A 25035-nucleotide genomic window follows, 5' to 3' on the forward strand; every position below is an offset into this window, starting at 1 on the left:
AATTTGTCCAAAGTTACCTCATTAATTTCACAGGGTCTTGGAATTGTGTATCTGAAAGGGAGTTTGAACATACAACCATATGTAATCGCAGAGACTGAATATATGTAAATATATTTGGTTTAAATCATAAAGACGACTAATATTTACTCTTAGAAAGAATATGTACATCTGTGCTACATCCAGAATTGAACACAAACTCTGTGTGTCTTTGTAGCTGTGTGTTAACAGTGTGAAAGCAGATACAAATATTCAATAAATGCATGTGTGTACCTGCCTTTGTGTGCCTGTATGTGCTTATACACAGGCATATCTATATAAGATTTTAAACCCTGTAGTGAAACATATAATGGTATTGCTGGTGTTTGGTGACCTTCGTGGTATGGAGTCTTATGCTTATGATAAACTTGAATAGTCAGAGTTAAGAGTATTACAAGAGCAGTTTGGTCTTCAAGTATTACCATAGACCACTGACTAGTTTTTGTTCCATATTTCATCAAAGTTATATTTGTCCATGAAATTGTATACGCAAGAAAAAAATCATACTTATAAACCTGGGGATTTTTTCCCCTATTCTCATTATTGAAATCCTGCTGCTTTTTCCCCCTTATGAAAATATATACTATAAAAGGTATATAATAATGTCCTTTTTCCACCATAAAAATCTGAGGACAAGAGTGTGTCTAAAAACAGATGGAAAAATAAAATATTAGTTTTGTTACTCTATTCCCCTTCCCATCTGTTATTTAATTTCATTTATTTCAGAGGAATTGTTCACAGAATAAACTATTCTTCCACCTAGAGATAGATATTGTGTCACTTATCTATATTAGAAATAAACATTTAGAGATGTGAGTAATTTAATACAGAATAATATTCTGTAGTGACCTCAACAAACCAGATTATCATTTGGATGGAGAATTCACAATGACGACTGAAGTGACAAATGCTCAAAATCTCTTGGGGGAACAGGTGAATCAGATCTAGTGATACGTCCGAAATAGATGTGTTTGCAGAATCAGTTCCACTTCTGAATAATTCACCATTTTATTCAGCTGTTCCTGTGTATTTACCTGGGATTAAATACAGGTCACTTTAACCAGAGTAGAAATAGTGTAAAAAACAATTGGCAAATCAAAAAATGTCATTGCTGTTCTAAAAATGCTGTGAGTTAACAACAACAGAATTACCTGCAGCTTTGAACTGTTTTGTATGCTGGTGAATATGACTAGGATTTTTATGTACGCATGTGCAGCATTACAGTATAGCCGTTGCATTATAAATATGAATCTGTGTTATAAATATGAATCTACGTTAACATTTTTTAAAGATGCATGGTTCACAATAATTGGTTGCATACAAGGCAGTGTTTATTTGGAACAGATAAAAATGATGTAAAATATATCCCATATAATATTTTACTTCTGTAGAATTATGCTTGCTTTTCTAAAAGGGAAGGCAGCTACAGTGTTTTGTTTAGTGTTTATGGTTAAAGCAAATTGTTTGTGAATAGACATGATATCAAACCTATATTTTCACATTCATCCTTTGAGTTGTGGTACACCTTTCTGTCTGACACGAGAGTCCAGCCAGGAAAATACTGTCGCGTGCTACAATGACCTACAGCAACCCCTGTGTCTCCTGGTGATACGATTCCAGCCTGGCAGACTGCGTAGAGGCGAAGCCCTGTATGCCTTCCATGAACAGCCTCACCAGTTTCAGTCTCCTTCCTCTATTCAGGCGTTCTTCTCCCTGAAATTACATCAGCTTAATGTCTTTGAAACCATGGCCGCTCTCTAAATTTGTTTGACGTTTACCGAAATATTAAAAAATTACTAAGAGATGAAGGACAATGAGACCATTGCATAAGCCTTGGTTTTTTTAGGAAGCCTGAGAGATAAAAAAAAAAAAAAAAGATAAAAAAAACCCCCCAAAAAACCTAGACTACAGATGAAATGTTTTGGTGGGGTAATAATGTGAAATTTATTTCAGATAGGCTGTTAAGAATGCTTTAATTAATGTGTTTCTTGTTTTTATGACCAAGTCTTGCACACTTGGTCATATATTTTTTGTATATTTCAAATAGCCATTTTAAAAAAAAAACTTACCAAGTTTACCTCACAGTATATTTTGAAATCATTTATTGAAACCGTACTGAGTGAGTTTCAGAAAATGCAGATAGTTCTGAATACTATAGCATTCAATAGTGAAGCGACTGGGGAGGTGGTCTGTTTGCTGGCATCCCTTCCAATATGTTGCCCTGATGATTTAGTTGCTGTTCCTGAAAGGAATGTTTCTTGCAGTGATAATACTGAACTGGCAATTTTGATTAGGAAATCCTGTGATATTCCCAGAAGTGCTGCTTTGCAGAGATACGATGCCAAATGTTATGGTAATTTAAAGTAAGTGCAACCCCCAGTAAGTAACTGCAACGGCACAGAATGTAAATCACTGAAGAATTTGTCTGTTATGATGTCTCAGCATGGAACAAGAGCTTGTGTAAAGGTATATATTTGAATTACTTTAGAACTGTTGATTTTAAGTAATGCCTACTGTTTATGTTATTTAGGGTAACACATGATGTTTTGTGATATTTTGTAATATTTTGCATGAAGCGTTACATATTCTACATAAAAAGCACCAGATTCACTATTTTAAATGAGGACATGAATTTTTTTTTTAGTTGTTTCATGTGTAAATTTGAAGCTAGATTAAAAGTATTCCCTTTTTGTTTTTGTCTCTGTAAGTCTCAGACAGTTTGGACCCTGGATGCCATGGGTGTCAGACCTGGGGGTTCCCCAAGGCAGAAACTTTTAAAGGACTCCTTAGCAGCAAAAGAACTTCAGACCATGGAAAAACACCTAGCTGGTATGTATGGTAGCAAGGGATCATAAAACACAATATTTCAGACAAAGGCAAAAATTATCTATCTCAGATGCTGATAAAAACAGTAAACTTCCCTTTTCTTCGTTGAAGAGATACAGCACAATTATTGTTGTGTTTGTAGATGTAACGGACTTTGCTGTATTTGCAGTAAAACCAGTAGTTAAACAGTAATTAAATGGTGTTAAGTATGTTGCAGTCTGACAGCTTAATAATGCAGCTTTTTTTTTGCTTTCACATTTTACCAAGTTTTATGCAATAAGGAGGTACTGATGCTTCACATACAATTAGGCAGTCTTTAGAAAAAGCAGCAGCGGACCTTTAGCTTGAGAATCAATTGCTTTGCAGGAAAAGCACCATGTTCGTGAGACTTCTGGCTAAGTGAGGTCTTTTAACTTGTGTGCAGTGGAACATCTGGAACATCTTTGATGGAGTAACCATTTCTAAAAGGTCAAACAAAAAACCCTCTTTTTCAGTGAAAATATGTTTCAGAGCTCTATAAAAATTAATGAGGGATGTCCTAGGATATAGCTTGCAATTTGTTGTTCTTTGTAATCAATATTTTCTTGTCTTTAGTATTAGTTATAAGATACAACATAGACCTATAGCATGGTGGTCCCATATTATGCATGGCATTTGTCTTAAGATGAAAGCTGCGCTTCATGGGCCAACTGTATGAAAAGTAATGCAGAATTGGAACATAAAGACTGTGTATGTAAGGTGGAGAGAGAAATGAAATTTATCTGACTCTTCTTCAAAGTAATTTAGAGAGTGAGGCAGAGAACTTAGCACTTTCAGTGTGATATGCTAAAAGAATGACATTTATCCTACCAATAATATTGGTGTGAAAAGGCCTGGGAGCTGTATTCTCTTTAGAGAGAGGTACAGCTGTTGTACTTCTGTCTAGGGCTTGTTGCAGCTGAAGTCAAGGCAGAAGATAAAGCTATGAGCACAATGAGGGAAACACTTCAGAAAAAGGTTTTGCTTAGAATGGAACAAGAAATAAAAACTGTGATATGAACAAATGAAGAAATTGTAGGCAGTTTTTATTTCTGACAACAGAGATACTGTCATTCAATTCTTTTTTGACAGATTCAAGTCACTGTTGCCATTAGACATGTAGCTACTGCCAAACTAGACTGAAATCCGTGAGCCTTCTCTCCAAGCTGAAACTGCTAGGAACATCTAGCAGGCCTCAGGGGCCTCTGCCACTGAGGTAGCACTCACCTTCCCATGTGTTGCTGCAGTTTCACTCAGGAGGAGTCTGGTGAAGATCTCCCTGCTTTGATTTGTGTCCTAACAGGTCGTACTTCCATGGTTGTACAAGCTGTTCTTGTATGGAGTGTGCTCTGACACATACAGTTCCTTTAGATCTCCCTTGACAAACCTGACAGTAATAACTACCATATTCAATAGAATATGGAATTTTTAAATCTTAATTGACCATGAGCTAAGTAGCTACATTCACTTAGTTTCCGAGATTGTCTGCTGTTGTGTCACCTAGAAGGTCTTCTGTCTCATGACGATGCTGCCTTTGCCATTTGGCTTTGGGCCCATTATTTCAGTAATGCTGTAACATGGGATTCAGTCGTTCTACGATTCAGTAATTTTTGTCTGCCTGAGGAATTCACAAGAAAACAGCCCAATTATTAGACATTGAACTCTTGTATTCCTAATAATTCATGTCCTGTTATAACACCAGTGCTGCTTGAGGCAATTATTCCCCTCGCAGCCTAGCATAACACAATTTCCGTAAAGAATCAGCTCAGAGGACCTGGTTTTGCTTAGCTTTATTTGCCTCATACATTTGCAGAAGTTCAAGTGTCTCTGATATCAGCAAGAGTCCTCGTTTCAATTTTCTTACCATGTGCCCTGGAATCTATTAATTCTATCTAATATTAGACAGTCCTTTACGACTTGGATTGCCTGTGTAATGATGAAATGTGGTCCCCTGACTCAGATACATCTTCTTAAGGAGCCTAGCTTTGTCCTGTGGACTATGTGCTGTATAAAACTCTCTCCTAGCATAAGGCACAATTTAGTGCCTATGCCTAAATGAGGGACAAGCACCAATTGCCAGCAACTGCCTCAGTACTTCGATATTTGAAAGCAGCATTTTTACAAAAGCAGGTATTGAAGCAATCAGTTTTCTTTTCCATCCCTACATATGGCTTGTAATACTTTTGTCTAAGATCCAGTCCCTTACGTTACTGTGGCTGCTTTATGTCACACACAAGCACAGAATATGTATTTTTTGGTAGTTAATTCCAATATGCTGCCAGTTTGGTTTGTTACACTGATTCTGTGGTCATTGGATACTTCTGGAATATATTTTATCACAAGAAGAACTGTTAAACGCATAAACAGTTTGTAAGCACATTATGAATCATATCCTTATTCTGGTATTTCTGATATGAAAGTAAAATGCCTTCATGTTGTTGTTGCATGTGTTTCATTTTCCTTTAAATGACATTGACAAGGGATTCAAGAAATCCTAAGTCACAGTTCAGTTCTGGTATTTAGTGTGGATCAGATAATACTGTAGAGCTGGAGATGTGTCTTTTTTTTTTTTCCTTTTCTTTTCTTTCTGGTTGAAAAGCTGATATTGAAGCAAAATCAAAAAGAGGATGTGTGCTAAATAAAACTGAATAATTACGCTATGGAAACATGTTAAATATATGTGGAGAAATTATTAGAGTAATTGGTTCATCTGCAGGCTTGATTACTGTATGTAATTAAGGAAACATAAGCCAAAATAAAATGTTTGTTTAACTCTTATTAAATAATTCAATATTCAGATAATTTTTTAGCATACTGAGTCATTATGGGGAAGTTCGAGCTCTGATTTTGCAAAGACATAGACTAAGCTGGATTTTTTAAAAGAACACATTCCTCATTTGGTTTGAATCAGGTAGCCCGCATTATCATTTATTGGCCCCTGAATTGTTATCAGGCATCTTACAAGTTCCAAAGTGATGTGCATTGATTTTTTTTTTTTTTTAAAGCATAATGGAAGAGTACTTTAAGACATAATTATTTCAAAATGGAAATAATTAATTTTAAGAGGTCAGCAAGGTAGCAATTAGAAATATACTTAATGTATGCTAGAAACAACAACTGTTTTGCAATTTGCTAACAGCGAAACATTTAATCTTTAAAGAGTTGAGAGACACTTTTATCTGAGATTTTCACAATTATTTCAGTTTTGCCAGCTCTTCTAGGAATAGTATTTGAAATGTGTGGAATATCTTGTATTAGACTAGTAACATGGAATTGACATAGCTTATTTTCCTATTTTGAAGGTGTTATTATAAAATAAGTTAATGTTAAAGGTGGCACATCTTTAATTATTTTACATACAGCATTCCTATTACTAGTAAACACAATGAAAAATAGATTTTCCAATATGCAGTTTAGAATCTGTTTATTTTAGGTCTTTTAGAAGCTGAAATAATTGTAATAAAAATGAAATGCTTATTTTATATAAGTTCACTTAATAGTTGTTTCAATTAGTAGAGCCTTGCTGATTTACAGCTTCTGAGACTGTGGCTTGTAACACTTTAATGGGAAACGGCACTGCTATTCTAAAGCAGGGACCAACTATCCCTATCAAAACCAAGCTATGGTAGAGTATATGCCAGTGAGAGTGAAAATTCATAACAATTGTGTAAGATAAAATAAACCTGAGTAAACTGTTCCTTAGGCTTGACATTTTTACTTGCAAGGAGTTTCAGTGTGTTAGCAGTGCTAACCTAAATTCCAGCTTTACTGGCTCTTTGTTGGGTATATCAATATGATTTAAATTAATTCAGAAGACACTTTTCATCACTACTTTTGATTTGTAATCTGTTTTAAATAGGATCTTATTATTTATGGCTGTTTGAGGTTTAGGGACTGGACCACCAAATGTTGGCCACCTTTTCTCCTTGGATTCTAGATGCTGGTGATGCTGTCACCTGCTGTGGGACTGATGGCAGGCCAGAGCACAGAATTCAGATTCAAACAGAATCAGAGATCCAGATGTGCCAGAGTTCAAGGGTTATTTCCCCCAGAGTTTTGATTGGGCAATAGACAGTGAGGCCAGAAGCAAAAGTGTTGCCATGAACCAGTTTTGGATTGCCCTTCACTGCAGCTAAAAATGGCAAATTTAGGTCACTGCTCCATCCTGGTTTGGTACTAACAAGAAACTGTGTAAAAGCCAGAGAGAGATAACTTTGAAGAAATGAGAGGTATTTTTATAGGTTGTATTGATGTTCAATGAAGTGGTAAGGTTTCGTTTCTGTTTGAGATAGCTGTTTGCAGTAAATGAAATGTAAATAAAATTTGAGGAAATGCTTGTCAGACATTAAAACTCTTAATTCTGATGTCTTATATTTTAAGGTGAATAGATTTTCTCTGCACAGCTTCAGGTTGTCACTTATGTTGGAGAAAATCAATAGGAATATTAAGCCAGAGAGAAACAGAAAGTGAGTTTCCTTCTTTATTTTCTTTTTTTGTTTGTGTGTGTGTGCACAGATATTGAGAAGGACCTAGCACTGTGGGAAGAAGCAAGGCTATCAAGAAGCCCTAGTATCCAGCATCATGGTTTAGTTACATCTGACCATCAAGGAAATCTTCAAGCTACACAGGGCCAAAATCCGAGGCCTCAGGTGCCAACTCAGACAGCGAAGAATGTTCAGCTCCAAGGAAACAAATCACCACCACTTCCCACAAACAGCAGAACACAGGTCTCCAGCGTTGCAAACAGTAGGCCTCCAACGCCCGGTACACAAACCAACAGGCCACCAACTCCGTCAACTCCAGGGAGCAGACCTGTGACCCCAAATAGCTTGCTGTCACGGCCTCTTACCCCTAGCAACCAAGGAAATAGGGAAGGCATTATTAGTATGCAAAGAAGCAGATCTTTGACATCTAAGAGCCAAATGGGGAGGACCCTCAGCGCTGCTTCAGGGCTCTCTGTGCAAATGAGTGGAGACATTGTTGGAACTGTCACTACTCAGAGAAGCAGTTTATCAGAAGTAAGATTTTCCATTTAATGTTTTTGCTATGTTTAACAGCTGCTATAATGTGAGGACTAGATTGTGTTTTATGTTGAAGTAACATCAGTAAACCTAATGTAATTTACTACTCTGAAAATAACTTGAAATATAACGATGAGAAAATTAGCAAGGACATACTGCTCAGCTTTGAGAGGTACTGATTAGAGTGTGTCAGGATTATTACAGAAATCATACTGAAATACTTGTACCCCCCAAATTTTCTATGAGCTCTGTAGGGTTTTGCCTGTATGATGCGTAGCAGTTTTATTAGCCTTACTGTTCCTAAGAGGTGCGTACCTCAGGAATATTAAATGCAACTTTCTCTTATATTTATGATTCTGTGGTATTTTTTCCTGCCACACTGACAGTGCATATTATTTCCTTGGTCTGCTTTTTCTTTTGTTTTGTTTTTGTTTTTTTTTTTTTTTTTGACACGTTGGAATGATTGATTAAGCACCACTTAATCAAATTTTCGGAAACACAGAACTGAACTGCAATGAGAAAATGTCCAACATTGTTGAATCATGGTCTACTACTACGTGCATGTGAAGTAGCCTGATTCAGAGCATACAAACTTCCTGTCCCGTATTAATGGCTTTTACAGGACTAGTCTTTGTTTAAAACAAAACAAAACAAAAAGTTAAAGTACCTTGTAAATTTTGAGTGGGATTCTTCTCTGGTAACCTTAGCTGCCTTAAAGATAGCTTTAGCATGTAGGCAGTGGAAATAAAACCACCTGTGAAAGAACAATCCTGCCGTCCATCTCGGATACATGCCTTACAAAGGTGAGTTTTTTTTCTCAGGAAATGCCAGTCCTTCTCCACTGACTTGAGAAGGACCTGTATGTTTAGATTGCTAATTTTTTAGTGGTGGAATAAGTTGGTTCCCACCATTTATTACCAATCTCTTTGTAATCCATTTGTCAAAGCCTAGACCACTTTTTTTCAAAACTGAAAAAAATATCATACCTTTAGATAATTGTTTCTGAGAGGTATCATTTGTTCTAAAATCTGTTGGGTATGACACTTGGCACAATGTACTATCAGTCTAAAAGTTAAAAATGTTGTTTATAATAATATTGCTTAAAGATGTAGGAAAATTAGAGATTTGATACTTAGTATAAACTTGCAATTAAGTATATGGCCTCCATTATTTATTATGAAAAAAAGGAAATGAGGCACAGATAACTCAAAAAAATGTGGGGAGGAAATCTTACTTAAATTTGGTGGTGAAAAAAATCCTCGTTGTGATGTTTGAATGGCAGTGCGCTAGTCCCATCACTCGAGCTACTTCACCTAGAATTGGATATCCAGCTTCAGGACATGAGGACTGAAGGTGACTACAGTTCTGTTGAAAGTATCTTCAGTGACAGCTGATACCTTTTCAAACCATAAGTTCTCCATGAAAAAAAAGCCAAAACACCGTAATTGTAACAAATTTCTTTTTTAACAAACAAAATCCCTTTGTCTCCTCTTTTGAGGAGTGAGTGGGTTTGTGTGTTGGAATTCTCTCACATACTAGAAAATGGTAAATGAAATTCATTTTTAACTAAAAATGTTCAGAAGAAGTTAAGGGTTTCATTGTTTCCCACTAAACACTTCACTCCTCTTCTTTCTTTCTTTTTAAGCAGTCCTGTTCTTAACTGATGCATAGTTATGTGATGCCAAGTACAATTATTGTATAGACTCCTGAAAATGCTGTCTAATGAGCATTGCATCTCCACCAAGGGACATCCAGTCTGTTCATCACTTCTTGTCTTTCCTGTAACAAGGCAGGCAATTAAAAATGCTTTCTTCTACAGCCTTTCTGTAGTTCCAGTAATAATAACCGTGAATCCCATTTCATTTACTGTGACTTGTTACTTCTGTTTGCCAAATCCCAAACTTTGCTGATAGCTCTTACAATATGTGTCCTGTTATGCTTTTAATATATGTGAATATATGTCTCAAGGACTTTAAGAAATAAGCAATATTATTACCCTCTTTTACAGCTAGAATAGCAAGTCCAGTTTCATCCAGCAAGCCCACTGTAAAGCCAGTGTTAAATCTTAGCATTTCTGTGCAGGATCTTATGCTCTGTTATCATCCCTTCTAGAAGAGACAAATTCTTTTCTTTCTCTTTGCTCACTGGGTACAATAGTATATTGGCTGCTAGTGACCCAGTTCAAACCCTCTTTATCCTTTCCTGACGTGCACAAGTGACCTTTGACTTAATGGAAACTCATCTTGGGACCAGCTCTGCTTGCAAGGGGAAAACTGATAGTATGACTTGTTCATACTGAAGACCTTCCTCTATCAACCTGTGGAGGCCCTCGGATGTTAGAAAGTAGCTGATGAAGGTCTTGCCAATCTACTGCTCCCAGCCTCATCCTTGAAGGGTTATACTAGAAGCTTTGGGAGCTCTTTTAAGCTATCTTTGCCCACTTAGGTTCCTGATCACTTAGAGAAGTGTAGACAGAACATACCCGGGAAGTATCTCTGTTCAGTGACATTTTTTTTGCCATGTTAGAGGTGCCCCTATTTGTGGCCATGTGATTTCATTCTCTTGTGTCACAGCTTCCCACTGACCATGGAGACAGATTTTAAAAAGTCAAAGGTGGCCTGAGGTAGAAAAACAACAACGAAGTTCTGTCTGTCTTTGTACTTTTGCGGATCACAAACATATAAAACTCAAGGCTGATACTGTAAATTATTTTGCAACTTTTGTTGTAGGTTTTGTATCCTCTTCCTGTATAAAAACAGTAAAATAAAAGAAGGGAAATTGCCTTTATTCTTCCTAGCATTATGATGTGAACTGGGAATTTCCATGAGATGTGAATACACTGAGGTTGTATTACCAATCTTATAGAAGATACTATGATAAAATTTTGCAAATAATTCTGCTTTCTTACTCTTAGATGGTGTTAATGGAATTAACCAGTACAAAGTTGATATGTATTTGATGAGAATGAGTCAATTGAAAAGAATGTGATTGCTGGCTACCGGGAGCATGTTTTACCATAAGGAGCTTGAATTAAAGAATTCAGAATCTGCATGGGTTTTCACTCTGTGCCGTTACTTGTTTATGTATCAGGAATTTTAACACATCTCTCAATGCCTTATGTACGCTTCCTGGTTTGTAACATGTTTCAGAGTAACATAAGTCTAAAATACAAAAATATTACTGATAAATACAATTCAGAGTTGTCCTTAAGTTTTAGTAAAGTTCGTGCTGTAGCTGAGGGTGGTTAAGTTTTGTTATAGCACAAATCTTAAATAATTTGGCAAGTATTTAACATAGCTGTTAAGAATGTTTTGGATTTTTTTTTTTAATGCTCAAGACTTATAATGATCTGAGATTTTGTGGATGAGTTTCTGCCTCTTGGTACACATAATATTACAAAGTTGTAACAGGTGTGTTTTATTATCAGCTCTGTTCAAGGCTGAATTGAATTATAGCAAATAAATGCTACCTAGAGAAATAGTTTTATTATCTCTATAAAAGTAATAAATCAGGGTTCCAAACCCTTTGGCAGAGATACTTTTATGCATTTACCTTATCCTTTGGTGTTTTGTATAAATTGACAAAGGAATGTTGAATCCTGCTTATCTCTTTAGGATGGATTCCATTAAAGTGACACAATTCTGTGATAGTTATCAATAACTATCAAGATTAAAATACTACTGACTCCCTTGTTTGCCATTTCATTTTCTGAACCCTTGGAATTTTAAATCACTTCATCCAGATAAAGTGGCATTCACTAATCTTTATTGGTCTGTCATTGTTAACAGCAGGAAATTTCAGCTTATTTGAATATAACATTGATTAAAACAAGTTTTCCTCCTACTTACTGGGTTATAGAGCATAACTTGATGTCATGAGGACTCTATTTTTGCTCAGATACTTCCATTCTGTTGTGCTGCCTGTTTAAGTTCTTCACTCTGTCGTTTTGGAAGATTAAAAAGTGTATTGATCTATGTGAGAGCCACTCACTCCTACTGCAAGAATCCTATTTCGTGCACCAAAACACTTTGCCCCGTTCAGTGGGGCTGTCAGCAACCTTCTCGAACATGGAGCATATTGGAAATGATGATACATGCGTAAGGCCTGGAGCTCCTGCCTGAGCTTAGTGCTGGGCTATTGCAGAAGTCTTTGTGGATTTTTCTAACAGATTTCTAACAGAATTAATAATTTACTCCCAGTGAGTTATATCTTGATTGAACAGCCTTTGGTCTCCAAGAATTGATGTAGACAAGCCTGGTTTCTGGTTTTGGACCAGATAGCCTAACAATGAAAATTTGTGCTCTAGTGCTGTGTAATACAATTTGACTTTGAATATGCAGATTCTGGGTTTCAGCTGGTGTAAAAGAAGACAGGGCTGTTTCCCCCCCAACTCCTCTTTTTTTTTTTTCAGGTACTTATAAAAATCTAGCCAGTAGTTTTATGATATCTGGCCAAAGTTTAAGTTGTGTTTTAGAGACTAGACTTGCACGTTTGAACTGCTTTTGAAAACGAAACTATGCATTCCAGTCTCATCTCTCACCTTGAATATTACAAAGGAACCTGTCAAAGTATTTTATATGTCTGCGTGTGTACATGATCACATACGTATGTATATATGGAAAAATATCTATATATTTATAAACATATACATTATATAAAAAAGGAAGCAATTGTAAAACATTTTAAAAAGCTTATATTCAGCTGTGTATGCATTTTTAACTGTGTAAAACATTTATATTTTGATGCTTAGAGTTTTATGGTATCTTGGAGACAAAAGTTTCCATAGCATTTTTCCTTCCTAGGCTTTCTCCTTCTCCAGTTAAACTATAGGTTCTAAATCAAGTTTCAGGTCCTTGTTTGTGCTAGATTGGAGACCGTGAAAGTTCTGACAAATCAAATCCTTCCTTAAGCAAAACATGTGTGACATGTCTAGGCATAGTCCAAAAACTGCAGGGACAGATGAAATATCAGCATTAAGGTTTTGTTCTGTGTTGCTGCATTTCTAAGATGAGTATGTATATGTCTGTGGCTATTGCAGATAGATAGCTAAAGAGACTTTTTTTTTTTCATAATAGATAGATAAATAAGAATTAAATAAAAATTCCAGGGAGCCTTCATATCTTTTGCATTCTGGTTTTATTTCACAGCAAGAATTTTTTTGTTTTTAATTAAAGTCTTTCTCCTCTCTAGTTAATTGAAGCTACAGTGTTTGCTACAGTCTGCATTTATATAGAGCAATTCTCTGTTATTTTATCTAAAATAGATCTGTTTGTGGCAGGATGAATTCTTACAACAGCTTCAGCTTGCTCATCAACCTTGGATATTGCCGAGTGACACAGAAAGTGAAGGAGTGGAAGCTGACCAAGACAAATGTAAGTATATTTGCTAGGGCCAGATAATGTGTCAAAAATGCTCAAGCTTTTAAGTTCTCTTTTTCATGTCTTCAAATTCTGTGAAGATTTCACACCTGCTCACAGGAGCTTTTCTCATAAGTACGAATTACTCATTTGTTTGAGGGCTGAACTTTATAGGATTGATTTAGAATCATAGAATCATATAATGGTTTGGGTTGGAAGGGACCTTCAAAGGTCATCTAGTCCAACCTCCCTGCAAAGAGCAGGGACATCTCCAACTAGATCAGGTTGCTTTACATAAGCTTGATTACATCAGCAGTCACTGAACGATAACAAAATTATCACAGACCAGAGTTTACTTAGGTAAGTGAAACAATTTGTCCTGATGTGTTAAAGTAGCTGTTCCAGAGAAGCAGCATTAAGTTGAAATAGATACTCTCTTTAGTAAATCTATATTGACCAGAAAAAAAACAGAAGGTCTGAAAAGCAGTGCCTTCTTCTTCAAGCCTGTGACTCCATTATCTCTGTTTTCCCTGCCTTCTCTTGAATTCCTCTGTATGAAAAAAAAAGTTTAGTCACACAAGTAATCCTTAATATCCTACACTCTTTGAAGCACTTGTCTAATCATGAAAGCAAAGGTCAGCAGGATCATAACCTAAATGACAGAACAAGTAACAACAAGTAACCCACTATAAATTGCAATACATTCAAACTGTAACAAGTTCTGTCTGCCTATCAGGTACCTGCAAATAATCTTGCTGAAAATATTAAATGCTTTGCATTTTCTTTTTCAATTCACTCTAGTTTTGTGATCTACAAGAGCGAATATGCAAACTATTTCTTAACATTTTAGGTGATATGCTTGAAAAGAACAGATGATTTAATCAGCATGCTTAGAAAACTTAATACATTCTACTAAAACTGCTTTAAACATGCAGAGTTAAAATAATAAAAAGCCGTTTTCTTCAGAGAATGGAACAGTTTTGTAAGGGATTAATGATAAATGATAATCATGTCAGCTAAACAGCATGTTTTTATATTATGCCACTTAATTAAGAGGTTTTTATTCATATACCAGTTTCAAAAATCCATACATGGCCCAGGGTTTGACTATGAAATTCCAGTTTACATACTGAGTTATTGAAGACCATGTGCCAGTTTTTTTAAACTAGTACAGTGTTAAAATTAGGTTCTGTGTATCCAGCTGATTTTAGCCCAAACCCAGTAAGTCCAGTTTGACTCGCATCTGAACCTTTCAATTACCTTTGGGCTGCAGCTCACCTTAGGCAGCCAAAGGGAGAGCCTGCTACTTGCCTTTTCTGGGCATGTGGATTTTCCTTTTATCTTCTGTAATGAACTTACAATCCCATAAGTGTTGGTAGGACTGTCTGTGGACACATAGGCTGGTGCTAATTATGGTCAGAGAGACTGATGCTTCAGGACACATCAGATACACACCATGGTTCTTTTTTAGGTGCTGTAGCAGAATTGCATGAGTGTGAGGACTTCTGAGCATCCAAGATCCTGTGCTATAAGTGTCCAAGAATCCTGGTAGATCATTATCACTGCCCAGTGTGACAGAATGGTAAATTAGAGATAAACATTTCAGTCCTACCACCAGATCAGTAGAGAGGATGGTTGCCTAACTAATAACAATTGTTTTTCCTGGATCTGATGGCGCTCAGAACAGAGAAGGGAAAAAAGGTAGCTATAAGGTATAGCTTATGACCAGAAGTTAAAGGGCCTTGTCCTAATGCCTCTTAAACACTGACAGGTTTGGGGCATCAACCACCTCCCTAGGAAGCCTGTTCCAGTGTTTGACCACCCTTTCAGTAAAGAAATGTTTCCTAATGTCCAGTCTAAACCACCTCTGTCGCAGCTTTGGACTATTCCCACACGTCCTATCCCTGGATTCCAGGGAAAACAGATCTGCACCTCCCTCTGCACTTCCCCGCCTCAGGAAGCTGAAGAGAACAATGAGGTTGAAGGTTGCCCCTCAGCCTCCTTTTCTCCTAACTAGACAACCCCAAAGACCTCAACTGCTCCTCCTAGTACATTCCTTCCAGCCCTTCCACCAACTTTGTTGCCTTCTTCTGAACGCGTTCAAGGATTTTCACATGCTTCCTACATTGCGGGGCCCAGACCTGCGCACTGTACTCAAAGTGAGGCTGCACCAAGGCTGAATACAGCAGGATAATCACCTCCTTTGACCAGCTGGTTCTGCTGTATTTGATGCACCCCAGGATGCAGTTTGCCCTCTCGGCTGGCAGGGCACACTGCTGGCTCCTACTGGGGTGCTGGTTGACAGCAGGCTTAAGATCCCTTTCTGCAGGGCTGCTCTCCAGCCACTCCTCTCCCAGTTTATACTTGTGCCTGGCGTTACTCTGTCCTAAGTGCAGGATTTGGCATTCGAACTTGTTAAATTTCATCCCATTAACCATTGTCCAATGCTGCAATCTGTCCAAATCCCTCTGCAAGGCCTCTTGTCCCCTAAGAGAGTCAACAGCACCTCCCAGTTTGGTATCATCAGCAAACTTGCTAATGGTTTGTTCAACTCCTGCATCCAGCTGATTGATAAATATATCGAACAGAACTGGCCCTGGGATTGAACCCTGAAGAACACTGTTGGTGGCCAGTTGCCAGCCAGATGTAGTCCCATTCCCTACAGCCCTTTGGGCTCTGCCCTTCCGCCAGTTCTTCATCCAGCACACTGTGAACCTGCTCATCCCATAGTTGGACAACTTGTCCAGAGGATGCTGTGAGGGACAGGATCAAAAGTCTTACTTAGAATGCAGAAAAACTACATCCACTACATTCCCTTCACTTGTTACGTGGGTGACCTTATCATAAAAGGATTTCAAATGAATTAAACAGGACGTTCCCTCTGTGAACCCATGTTGACTGTGTAGTTAACTGCAGGGTAGTTAACTGCTGCACCCTTTATGGTAGGTCAGTGTTTCTACTAATATAACTGAAGTGGAACAAAAATGTTTGATCAAAGCAATACTTTCTGTATCTGAAATCTAATAGTGATAGATGTTATTAAAAATAACAATAATAATTTTTTCATGCCCATCTGAGGTTATATGCTAGTGTCACTGGCAAGCAGAAAGTGCAGAACTGCCACTGCTGACACAGAGGGGCTGCAGGTTCCCAAGTTGTACAGTGGAGAGTCAGTGAGGGGCTTGGCATACTTGCTGATGCCAGTGCTTGTAGGCAGAGCAGCTGGCAAGATTAAACATCATTTTTCACTCTAAAGTTAATAAATCTGTGCGGATGTTGTGTGTCTGATTTAGTGTTGAGAGGGCCTAGGAGTTCGTAATTTATGAGTCTGAGCAGAAGAGCTGCTAAATTAATCTTTACAATAGCAACACCTGTTCTTTGACTCAGCTTTTAATAAATTATATGTAGATAATATTTACCACATTCTTTGACTACTTTGAGATAATAGCAGCCAGGTGTAAAGCTAGTTTTTGGTAGTGGGAAAACTGACAATGCAAAAAGAGAAGCTATGTGTGTCACCTTGAGTTCTTTTAAATTAATACCTTCTGGTTGATCTTCTACAAGAAAAAGAATGAAAAAATGTGGGGGTACCAGTTTCAAATGTGGTCAGATATAAGAGTTTAAAGAGGCTGTTTTCAAAGCCAATGATAGCAGCATTGCGTCACTTTGGCATCTCAGCATCTTCCCACAAACATCATTTGCAAAACAGATGTAACAGTGCACATCTTGTCTTATGGAAATAAGATCTAGGTTCTCAGCTCTTGTAAATAGACTTTACTTTCTAAATCCTTCAGACTCTCTGACAGCATTTTAAAAATTTATCTGTATCAGCAAGATCCAAAGATAACTGGAAGTCAATCATTTTTAAAGTTTCATACCAATTATGACAAAATTTTAAATCAAATGGGTACTCATATAAAAAAGTATAAGTGTTTACAGCTTAAAAGATTTGTTACATTAAAGAAGGAAAGAAAAACATTTTTAAGAGGCATTGTTTATTTTTTTAGCATACCCTCTCCTTCTTCCTCTCTATGTGCTCAGTTAAATTTGTGGCCATATGTCAGAGAGAGCGACAGGTGTATAATTATTTGCTCTTATAGTGTAAATTTTGTTATTAAAAATAGGAACCAACACATGTTGGTTTTTTTTTTTTTAAAAAAAAAAACTACAATAATTTAGCAACTAAATCTCTTCTACTTGCTAGATATGTTCTACTTTGATACTCTGTAGACACTAAGCAAAGAGAAGTTAAAATGGCCAAGGCAATATGAACCAAAATCAAGAGTTTGTTGTTCTTTTTTTTCATTTTAGTGTCGCTAAAAAGCCTGTAGGCAGGGCCTCCTGTGTCTTTCTTCTCAGCTGTCATTCTGAAGACAGTTCCCCATTATTACCTGTAGTAGGTTTTTTTGTGTGTGCTGATTCTTTGCAAAGAGTTTTCAGAGGATGAGTAGAGATCATTCTTGGAAAGAGGAGGGATCTAGAGAAAATATTTAACACTTCCACAATACTTCAGTTTGGTGTGACTTCTTTGAGCTGGCAAAAATAATATTTTTCTTTATGGGGTTCAGATGCAAGGAGACAGAAGAGCTGCATCTACAACCACCAGAGCATTTCTTAGCCAGCTTTTATGAGCAGAAATTCGGCTTTTCAGGAGACTGGCAGGAGTCAGCTTAAATTTCCCTGAGAACAGGTCCTATAAAGACTCCTGACTGGAAATTTCTGATGCTTCACTAGCTTCAGAGAACCTTGAAAAGACAAAGACAATCTTTTGGTGCAATTTGTCCTACTATCTGTAGTCCTGGCATGGATTTACTGCCCAAAAGCCTGAGTCTGCTTTCTTGGGTGCTTAACTCAAGAAGTAACCCAGATAGCAGATTTCCCCAGGTCTCATAGCCTTGGACATAGAGGAGCCCTATCTGCAGTCAGTCCATTTGGCAGATGTACATGATAGGTGAATAACATAGACTCAACGTTAATCCATATTAAATATATATCTGTGTGTATATACATTCCTTTGCTGTAATCCACTTAAGGCATGTCAGTTTCTGTAGTCCAATGGCACACTAAGTGGTGTGGCTACTGTCACTTCACTCCAACTTGCCAACAGGAGCACTAGATGCTCATTTCTAGCTCAGCTGATCTGGGATAAGGCTTAAACTCTCACCTAATGACCTGTGGCAAGAAACTTAAGTGTTTTGCCACTATACATCTGCAAACTCTTTTCTAAGGTTTGCAGTGGAAGGTCTGCTGCTGATAAAGCAAAGCTGATTGTTGTGAAAAAGTGGAATTTCCACTCCATTCATTCTTGTACGGGTCTTGAAACTCTGCGAAGGCACTCTACTGATAACTTCAACAGGTATTTAAGAAAAACCTTCATTTTTCCATTCTGCACAAATGTCTACCTAGGAAAAAGACACAAAGAATAAAAGAGAGTTTTTTGTAGAATCAAGAAATTCAGACTGTGTTGCAGTAAAATTCCAAACCATACAATATTTGTCCATGGGTAAAATTCCTTACACTAAGCAAATTCACATGGCTAAACAGTTAGTTTTTTTCTTAATTATGAAAATTACTGTTCCTAAGATCTTGAAAATTGCTTGATCAGGGTTGATAATGAAGGGGTAGTTTACTGCTGGAATGTGTTTTTGCTGTGAAAATTGCCTTTGGCTGGAGCTAGGCACTACTCAATATGAGTAAGAATGACAGAATCAGACTTAGAGCAGCAACTATTGATTGCAACGTTGATGACATTGGCACAAACGCATTCCACTTCTGTCAGTCAAATTCAGCTATTTATATTTGTGTTCTGCTCTGATAGAGTGTAGCAGTACTGGAAACATCTCTTTAAGTGGTTATAAGTTTAGGCAATGCTAGATTTGGTTTCTCTAGGGAGTAAGGTAGTTATGAGGCATTGCTCAAAAGTATTAGTCAGTTATATGTCTGGTTAATAGCATAATATTTGTAGTTGGAAATTTTTCCCAGTGAATAGTAAATTCACTATAAATATGCACTATAAATATGTGGGGTTTTGTCCAAGAAGTGATTCTGGGTTGAACTTCTCTGAGATTTTAATTCCAGATTCGTGAATCTTCTGAAGAAACTTACCAGTGTCTTTTTTTTTTTTCATTTGGTATTTTAAGAGTGGTAATATAAACTAGAGTTAAAAAGTTATCTCTTCCCATCCTACATAACATTTCTAAGGAGTGTCGTAAAGCTTTTGTCTGCTTGGGGTATGAGTCATTTTCCAAATGTCTGCAGTGTGCACTTATGTATTTTAAAGAAGATACATTGTCTCTTATTCTCCCTGCCAGTGGCTTAGGTATGTATTTAGCTTGAGATAGTTCTATGTCCACTTCAGAAATGAGATACCAGTAAGGATTGTGTTCCTGTAAACAGAATTTCTCCAGGCCTGTTGGATGGTCTTGCCTGGGTGTCTTGTAACACCCATAGTTGAAGCTGCACCATTTCATATAACTGCTTTTTGAGTCTGAAAGTGAGAGAAAACAGTTTTCTAGCATGGAAACTTGCCCGCTTCACGTTAGTTATTTATAGACAGTGAAACAGAAGTAGAGATTGACATTATTTCTACCAGAAGTTAGATGAGGGGAGAGTTCAAATACAGCTAGGAAAAGTTGGAACTAGACTCAAGATTCCTATTTGTGAATGGATGTGCTTAAATCCAAAGCTAGCATTGTCTCCTTATACTATTAAGGCCTTAGGTCATATTACTTACTTCTGCTGGCTAATATTTTGTTTCGTCTTGGAAAAGGTCACATTGAACTAAGTATTTGGGAGGAGGAGGGAATTTTCCATTGCAGTGAGGAAAAAAATTTCTCAAAATTTGTTTCAGTGCAGAAAGATGGTTTCAGTACAGCTTCCAACCCTAAGGATATCTTTTTCTGCAACTTGTGTTATTATGATAAACTTGGATTCCCAAAGACATTTAATGTAATAAGAAATGACACTGTAATTTAGAAAAGTGGTATAGAGAATTATCAGGGCACACATTAGGTAAACTAAAAGCTGGCTCACCGAGGAATCAAAACCTGGTTTCTAATGGGAAGATGTAGATGAATGGGGCTCATTAGGGTCTGATATGTTTGGATAATTGGTGGGAAGGACAAGTTGAAGTTATTAAATGATATGAATCCCCTGGTATAATGGCCACATTGCAGCAAAATGCACTTTATTATAACCAGATGAAATATATTTGAACCAAATGAAATATATCTGGCACCAGAGAAACATATCTGTCTCTGCTGCAGAATAATGAGGCTTTGTCCTGGAAAGCAGTGACCTGATGGATTTAGGATGATCGTAAAAGATCATCTCACGGTGAGCTCTCAGCATAATGATGTCACAAAGAAGGACAGACCATTCCTTGAATGCCTAGCAAAGTAATGATTCCACACTGAATCAGTAAAAAAAAAATTGTGGTTTTCGTGTCTTGCCATTAAGAAAGATTGGAATTACTTGAGAGATTTCAGAAGATTATTGAAAACAACCCACAGTTTGGGAAACCCTATTAGGAGTTTGCCTCACCTAAAGGCATTCAACTAGGAACCTCGGAGATTACTTGGTATCTGTAGGTAGACATTTAAATAAAAAAGATTCAGGTCATCAGACTGTGATGAAGGAAATTAAATGCTGTATACTAGTAACCTTAAGGAGCCTTAAGCATCGTAAGCAAAAGTTAAGGGAGGCAATGAATGGAGTCATTAACACTAGGCAGTAGGGCTTTCTAAATGACAGAGGACAGATAATCTAGCGGGAGATAATGTGGGCTCTATACAGGAATATGGGAGGTCAAACTAGATGATCATAGCAGTAATTTTTGTCTTGGTGTCTATGAATATACTTATTCTCATAAAGAGAAGTCTGGATGTACAATTTTGGTTCCTTTCCTGGACACTACACGTTAGGCATTGAAAAAGGTGTGCATGAAACAATGATCATCAGTTTATGCTACATGTTTTCTTACAAACCCTTGAAAATCTGCATAACTGTATGTTATGTAAATGCATTTTTGTAATTTTTATTCTAAGGTTTATTCTAGTGATTTTAAACTACAAAGTTCCTTCCATTTGTTTTTATTATCATAATTTAGTCCTTGGAATATAAAAATAATTTACTTGAGAAGGCAGGATGCCTCTGGACAAAGTAGCAACTGTCCTTTGTGATCCAAAAAGATACACCTGGGAAATATAAGATATGACAGTTTGGATTAATATTGACCATAACAAAGATGCTAATAAAATACTCTTAAACTTTACTGTGCTTTAGATAGTCATAGAAGTCTTAGATTTCAAAGCACAAAATATGTTCGTGCTAATTTTATCTATGTGAATGTCTAGTATTAAATGACAATGTATATAATAGCAGTGATATAAATATATTGTTTTTAAAATATTTATTTTAAAAAAAAATTAAAAAAACATTTGCAATGTGGAGTTCTAAGCTTTCAGGAAAAAAAAATATTGGCTGCCCTTAATTTTTGAATTCCACAGAGTTCTATGCCTTGGATAGATATACAGATAAGTTCAACAGATGATCATCTATACTCATCACTAAAAGCTGTACTAAGTTTTTTTAGAGTTCTGTTACAAAATAAAAATATAAACATCTATTGATTTACATACAGCACAATAAAAATACTCCACTAGCTATATATTGATATAGCATGCTATATATATTGATACAAGATCTTTTATTTAAATCACAAAGTATAGTATGTGTTGAAACACAGGTTGTTTAGTATTGTGCTGTTAAAAGATCACTTTAAAAGGACATAAGAAAAATAATTATCTTCTAGGAGAATAAAGCTCTTCTCTAATATTAAAGAATTTCATAGAATAAAATAAACCAAAGCTTTTCCTGGCTAATCACTGACAACCAGTTAACAAGGCTAGCCATTATAGCAACGGAATGTAACTTTGCTATATTTAATGGGAATGCAGCCTAGTTTGCTGCATGTTGATAAAGGAACTTTAATTAAATGACTTGGTTTGGTTTTGATTGTATCAGATTGATCCATACCCTTTAAGACTTTGTTCTTCCAAAACACTTGTTGAGTAAAGGTAACTTAAATGTAGCTCTTTGTGAAGGCACGCAGTGAACTCAGAACTGATCTGATTGAAAAATCTCTGAGTAAAATTAATATTTTTACTCATATAATTCAGTCCTATGTTGTTGCTCAGCTCTGTGACTGGCCAACATTTGTGCTGTGTGAATCAGGAGGAGCTATGGAGATTATCTGAGTCTGACAGTGGGGAGCTGAAACTGCTTCAGCTGGCCTTTCAACCAAAAAAAATGCTCATGAAGCAGTACCCCTAGGGTCTTAGTAAAGGCAAGTGACTATAATCCTGGGAAACTTGTGAGGTATAAAGTCATTCTATGGCACTGTGTCTGACCTTAAAGGGGCATATCGATGCACTGTTCGACTGGAGGACTGCTGTCTAGGCTTTCCAGTTGGAAGGAACTGGCCGTTTCATGTGTTCTTCATAGTACAGAGCATTGAAAAGAGCTAGGGAACAGATTAGGCTCCTTCTTTCATGCCTTTCATTATTCCTTTGTTCGCCATACTGGCTGAGCACTTTCACTACAGGCCGAGAAGATCTTGCTGCAAACTTATGTGTGCTTTTTATTCCATTTAGTTGTCCTGACTTTTTCAAGAGCTGTCAAACCCAGTCATCTTTCACCAATGCCTTGTGTAGTCATTTACAGCAGTGAAGAAAGAGCACAAGGTAGCCCTGAAGTGCTACAAAAGCACACTGGTCATGTTCTACACCTACTTTTCACTCAATTCGTTTGAATGCAAATGACCCCATGAAGTGCAAGATCCAGGGAGAAGCAACAGGGAGTACATCCTTTTGCGTTAAATAAGGCCTTTGAAGGCTTTTGGCTGCACAATGGACTGATTGATTCAGCAGAGGGGCCAGATTGCTGCAGAAACTAGAAAAAAATGTAGAATACTTGAATGTAATCCCAGGGTGCAAAAATGACCAGGAGGTGAAGGATCTATGAAAGAAATCTGTTTTCTTTCTTTGGCCTAGTATTCTCCAAGCTCTAGAAAAAAGAAATTAATACTCCTTATTATGCTATTGCTGTAAATGTGTTTTACAAGGCCGAGATTTATTCTAAGCCAAATCTGTAGAAATTCCTCTTTTATCATGAAGTCGAAGGATTTCAAATTCAAGTAGGAAAAGCTCTGTAATGGAAAAGGTTAAGATTTTGTGACATAATTGCAGTGACTGTTCTTGACCCTGTTAGGGAGAAAAATCCATAAATGTGGAGACTGAGGGAGAAGAAGAAGAGAGGAGGGTTGATGCTTGATATGTGACTTCTGATCATCTTGGTTAAATCTTGTTTGGCAACATGTAGTGCCAGTGTGAGTGTTACAGCAGGATCTGGGCAGCGCTTATTTTCTCCATGTCTGATTTCACTGATCTGTGAAGAGGGATGATAAAATGTGATAACTGACAGCCAAGCTATAGGAAATCACCAGTTAAGTTTTCTAAAATGTGTCATGAATCTAGGCTCCAATTCAAATATCTATCTGTATTTCTTTCTGATGAGATTTCACTAAATTTAAAATGGCTCTAGTTTTTCTGTTATTTTCCTCAAGTCAGTCAGTGGTGGCTTCCTTCTTGTATTAACTCCTTTTAAATTATTGTCATTTCATTTTATGTTGGAGAAATCAACCTGTCAGGGTATGACTAGTCTCACCTACCTTCAGCTATAAAAAAAAAGAGAGAGAGTCTAGTCCAAGCTGTTTGTTCTCTGAAGTAAGGGGAGGAACAAAGGGACTTCAGAGAACAGTTAGAGATCTGTCTTACTGGGGGACTGAGACAGGTACACCAAATCCCATCACCCTTTCAGGGTGTCCTTCATCTCTTGCATCTCCACTTTGACGTTTCTCTGTCTCATGTCAGCTGAAAGTTGATTTGATCTCGCTAATAACATTTCTTATCAGTCAAGAATTCCATAATGGATATGGAGTAGCATGAAATGTATTTTCTGGCTGGCCATCCCTTTTTCTGCTGTAGCTAAGACGACCAGAGTCCCTGGAGTTTTTCTGGGTAACAGTCAGGAGAAGAATCTGCAAATGAAACAGGCTGACATATATTTGCTTTTCTTTTTCCTCCACTTAAGACAAATTTGTTACTTAAAGATCAAACCATGACAATGCTTGAGTATCTGCTAAGTGAAGTTCCTTCAAGGAAAACAGTTCTAAACATTACATATAAATGACAAAAAAAAAAACCAACCCCAAACCATATAAGGTTAATAAAGGATAAGAACTGTTGCTAAGATTTCCTAGGCTTTATTTCTTTTTTTTTTTTTTTTGATGCAGAGATTTTCATGGTCTGTACCTTGCTCTGTTGAATACCGATAGAGTATGAGATATAAAGTCCAGGCTTGTCACCTGGCAAAGCGAAACTTAAAGATCTTGTTCTAATTGTATTTAATTGACTAGCTGGAGATAATGGGAATAGTTTGTACCTGCCAAATTTCTTTAATCTCCCAAAGAGGGCTTACATATTTATATGTTCAAAAGGAGTGAATAAAGGTGAAATTGCTGTGCCTGATTTCCTTCAGTGTTTAAAAATGGCAAGGTGAAGGCTTCTAAGGTAACATTCAGAGCTTTATACATTCAGCTGTGTAATTAAATGTGGTTGTGATGGTTATTTCTGATTTGTAACCCTGATTCTCTAACTGGATCCACATAATAGGTCCAGTTGCAGCGTCACATCTTTTACCAATTTATAGGGGGGGGC

The 25035-nt window shown here is 36.9% G+C and overlaps 1 protein-coding gene across 4 annotated transcripts in view; it reads left to right on the forward strand.

Annotated features, from left to right (window-relative positions):
- C2H8orf34 (chromosome 2 C8orf34 homolog) overlaps positions 1-25035 on the forward strand; it is a 201167-nt gene that overhangs the window by 148472 nt on the left and 27660 nt on the right. For 3 of the 4 annotated variants that reach the window (XM_086742392.1, XM_086742396.1, XM_086742394.1), the window contains 3 exons: positions 2745-2865; positions 7396-7898; positions 13180-13273. In XM_086742392.1, coding sequence (XP_086598518.1) covers positions 2745-2865; positions 7396-7898; positions 13180-13273 — 718 coding nt within the window. Of the gene's footprint in view, positions 1-2744; positions 2866-7395; positions 7899-13179; positions 13291-25035 lie in introns of those variants that run through there. The other variant, XM_086742393.1, reaches the window with a different exon arrangement.

This window comes from Chlamydotis macqueenii, chromosome 2, assembly GCF_036417535.1.
Source record: "Chlamydotis macqueenii isolate bChlMac1 chromosome 2, bChlMac1.mat, whole genome shotgun sequence".
In the NCBI taxonomy this organism is placed as follows: Eukaryota; Metazoa; Chordata; class Aves; order Otidiformes; family Otididae; genus Chlamydotis; species Chlamydotis macqueenii.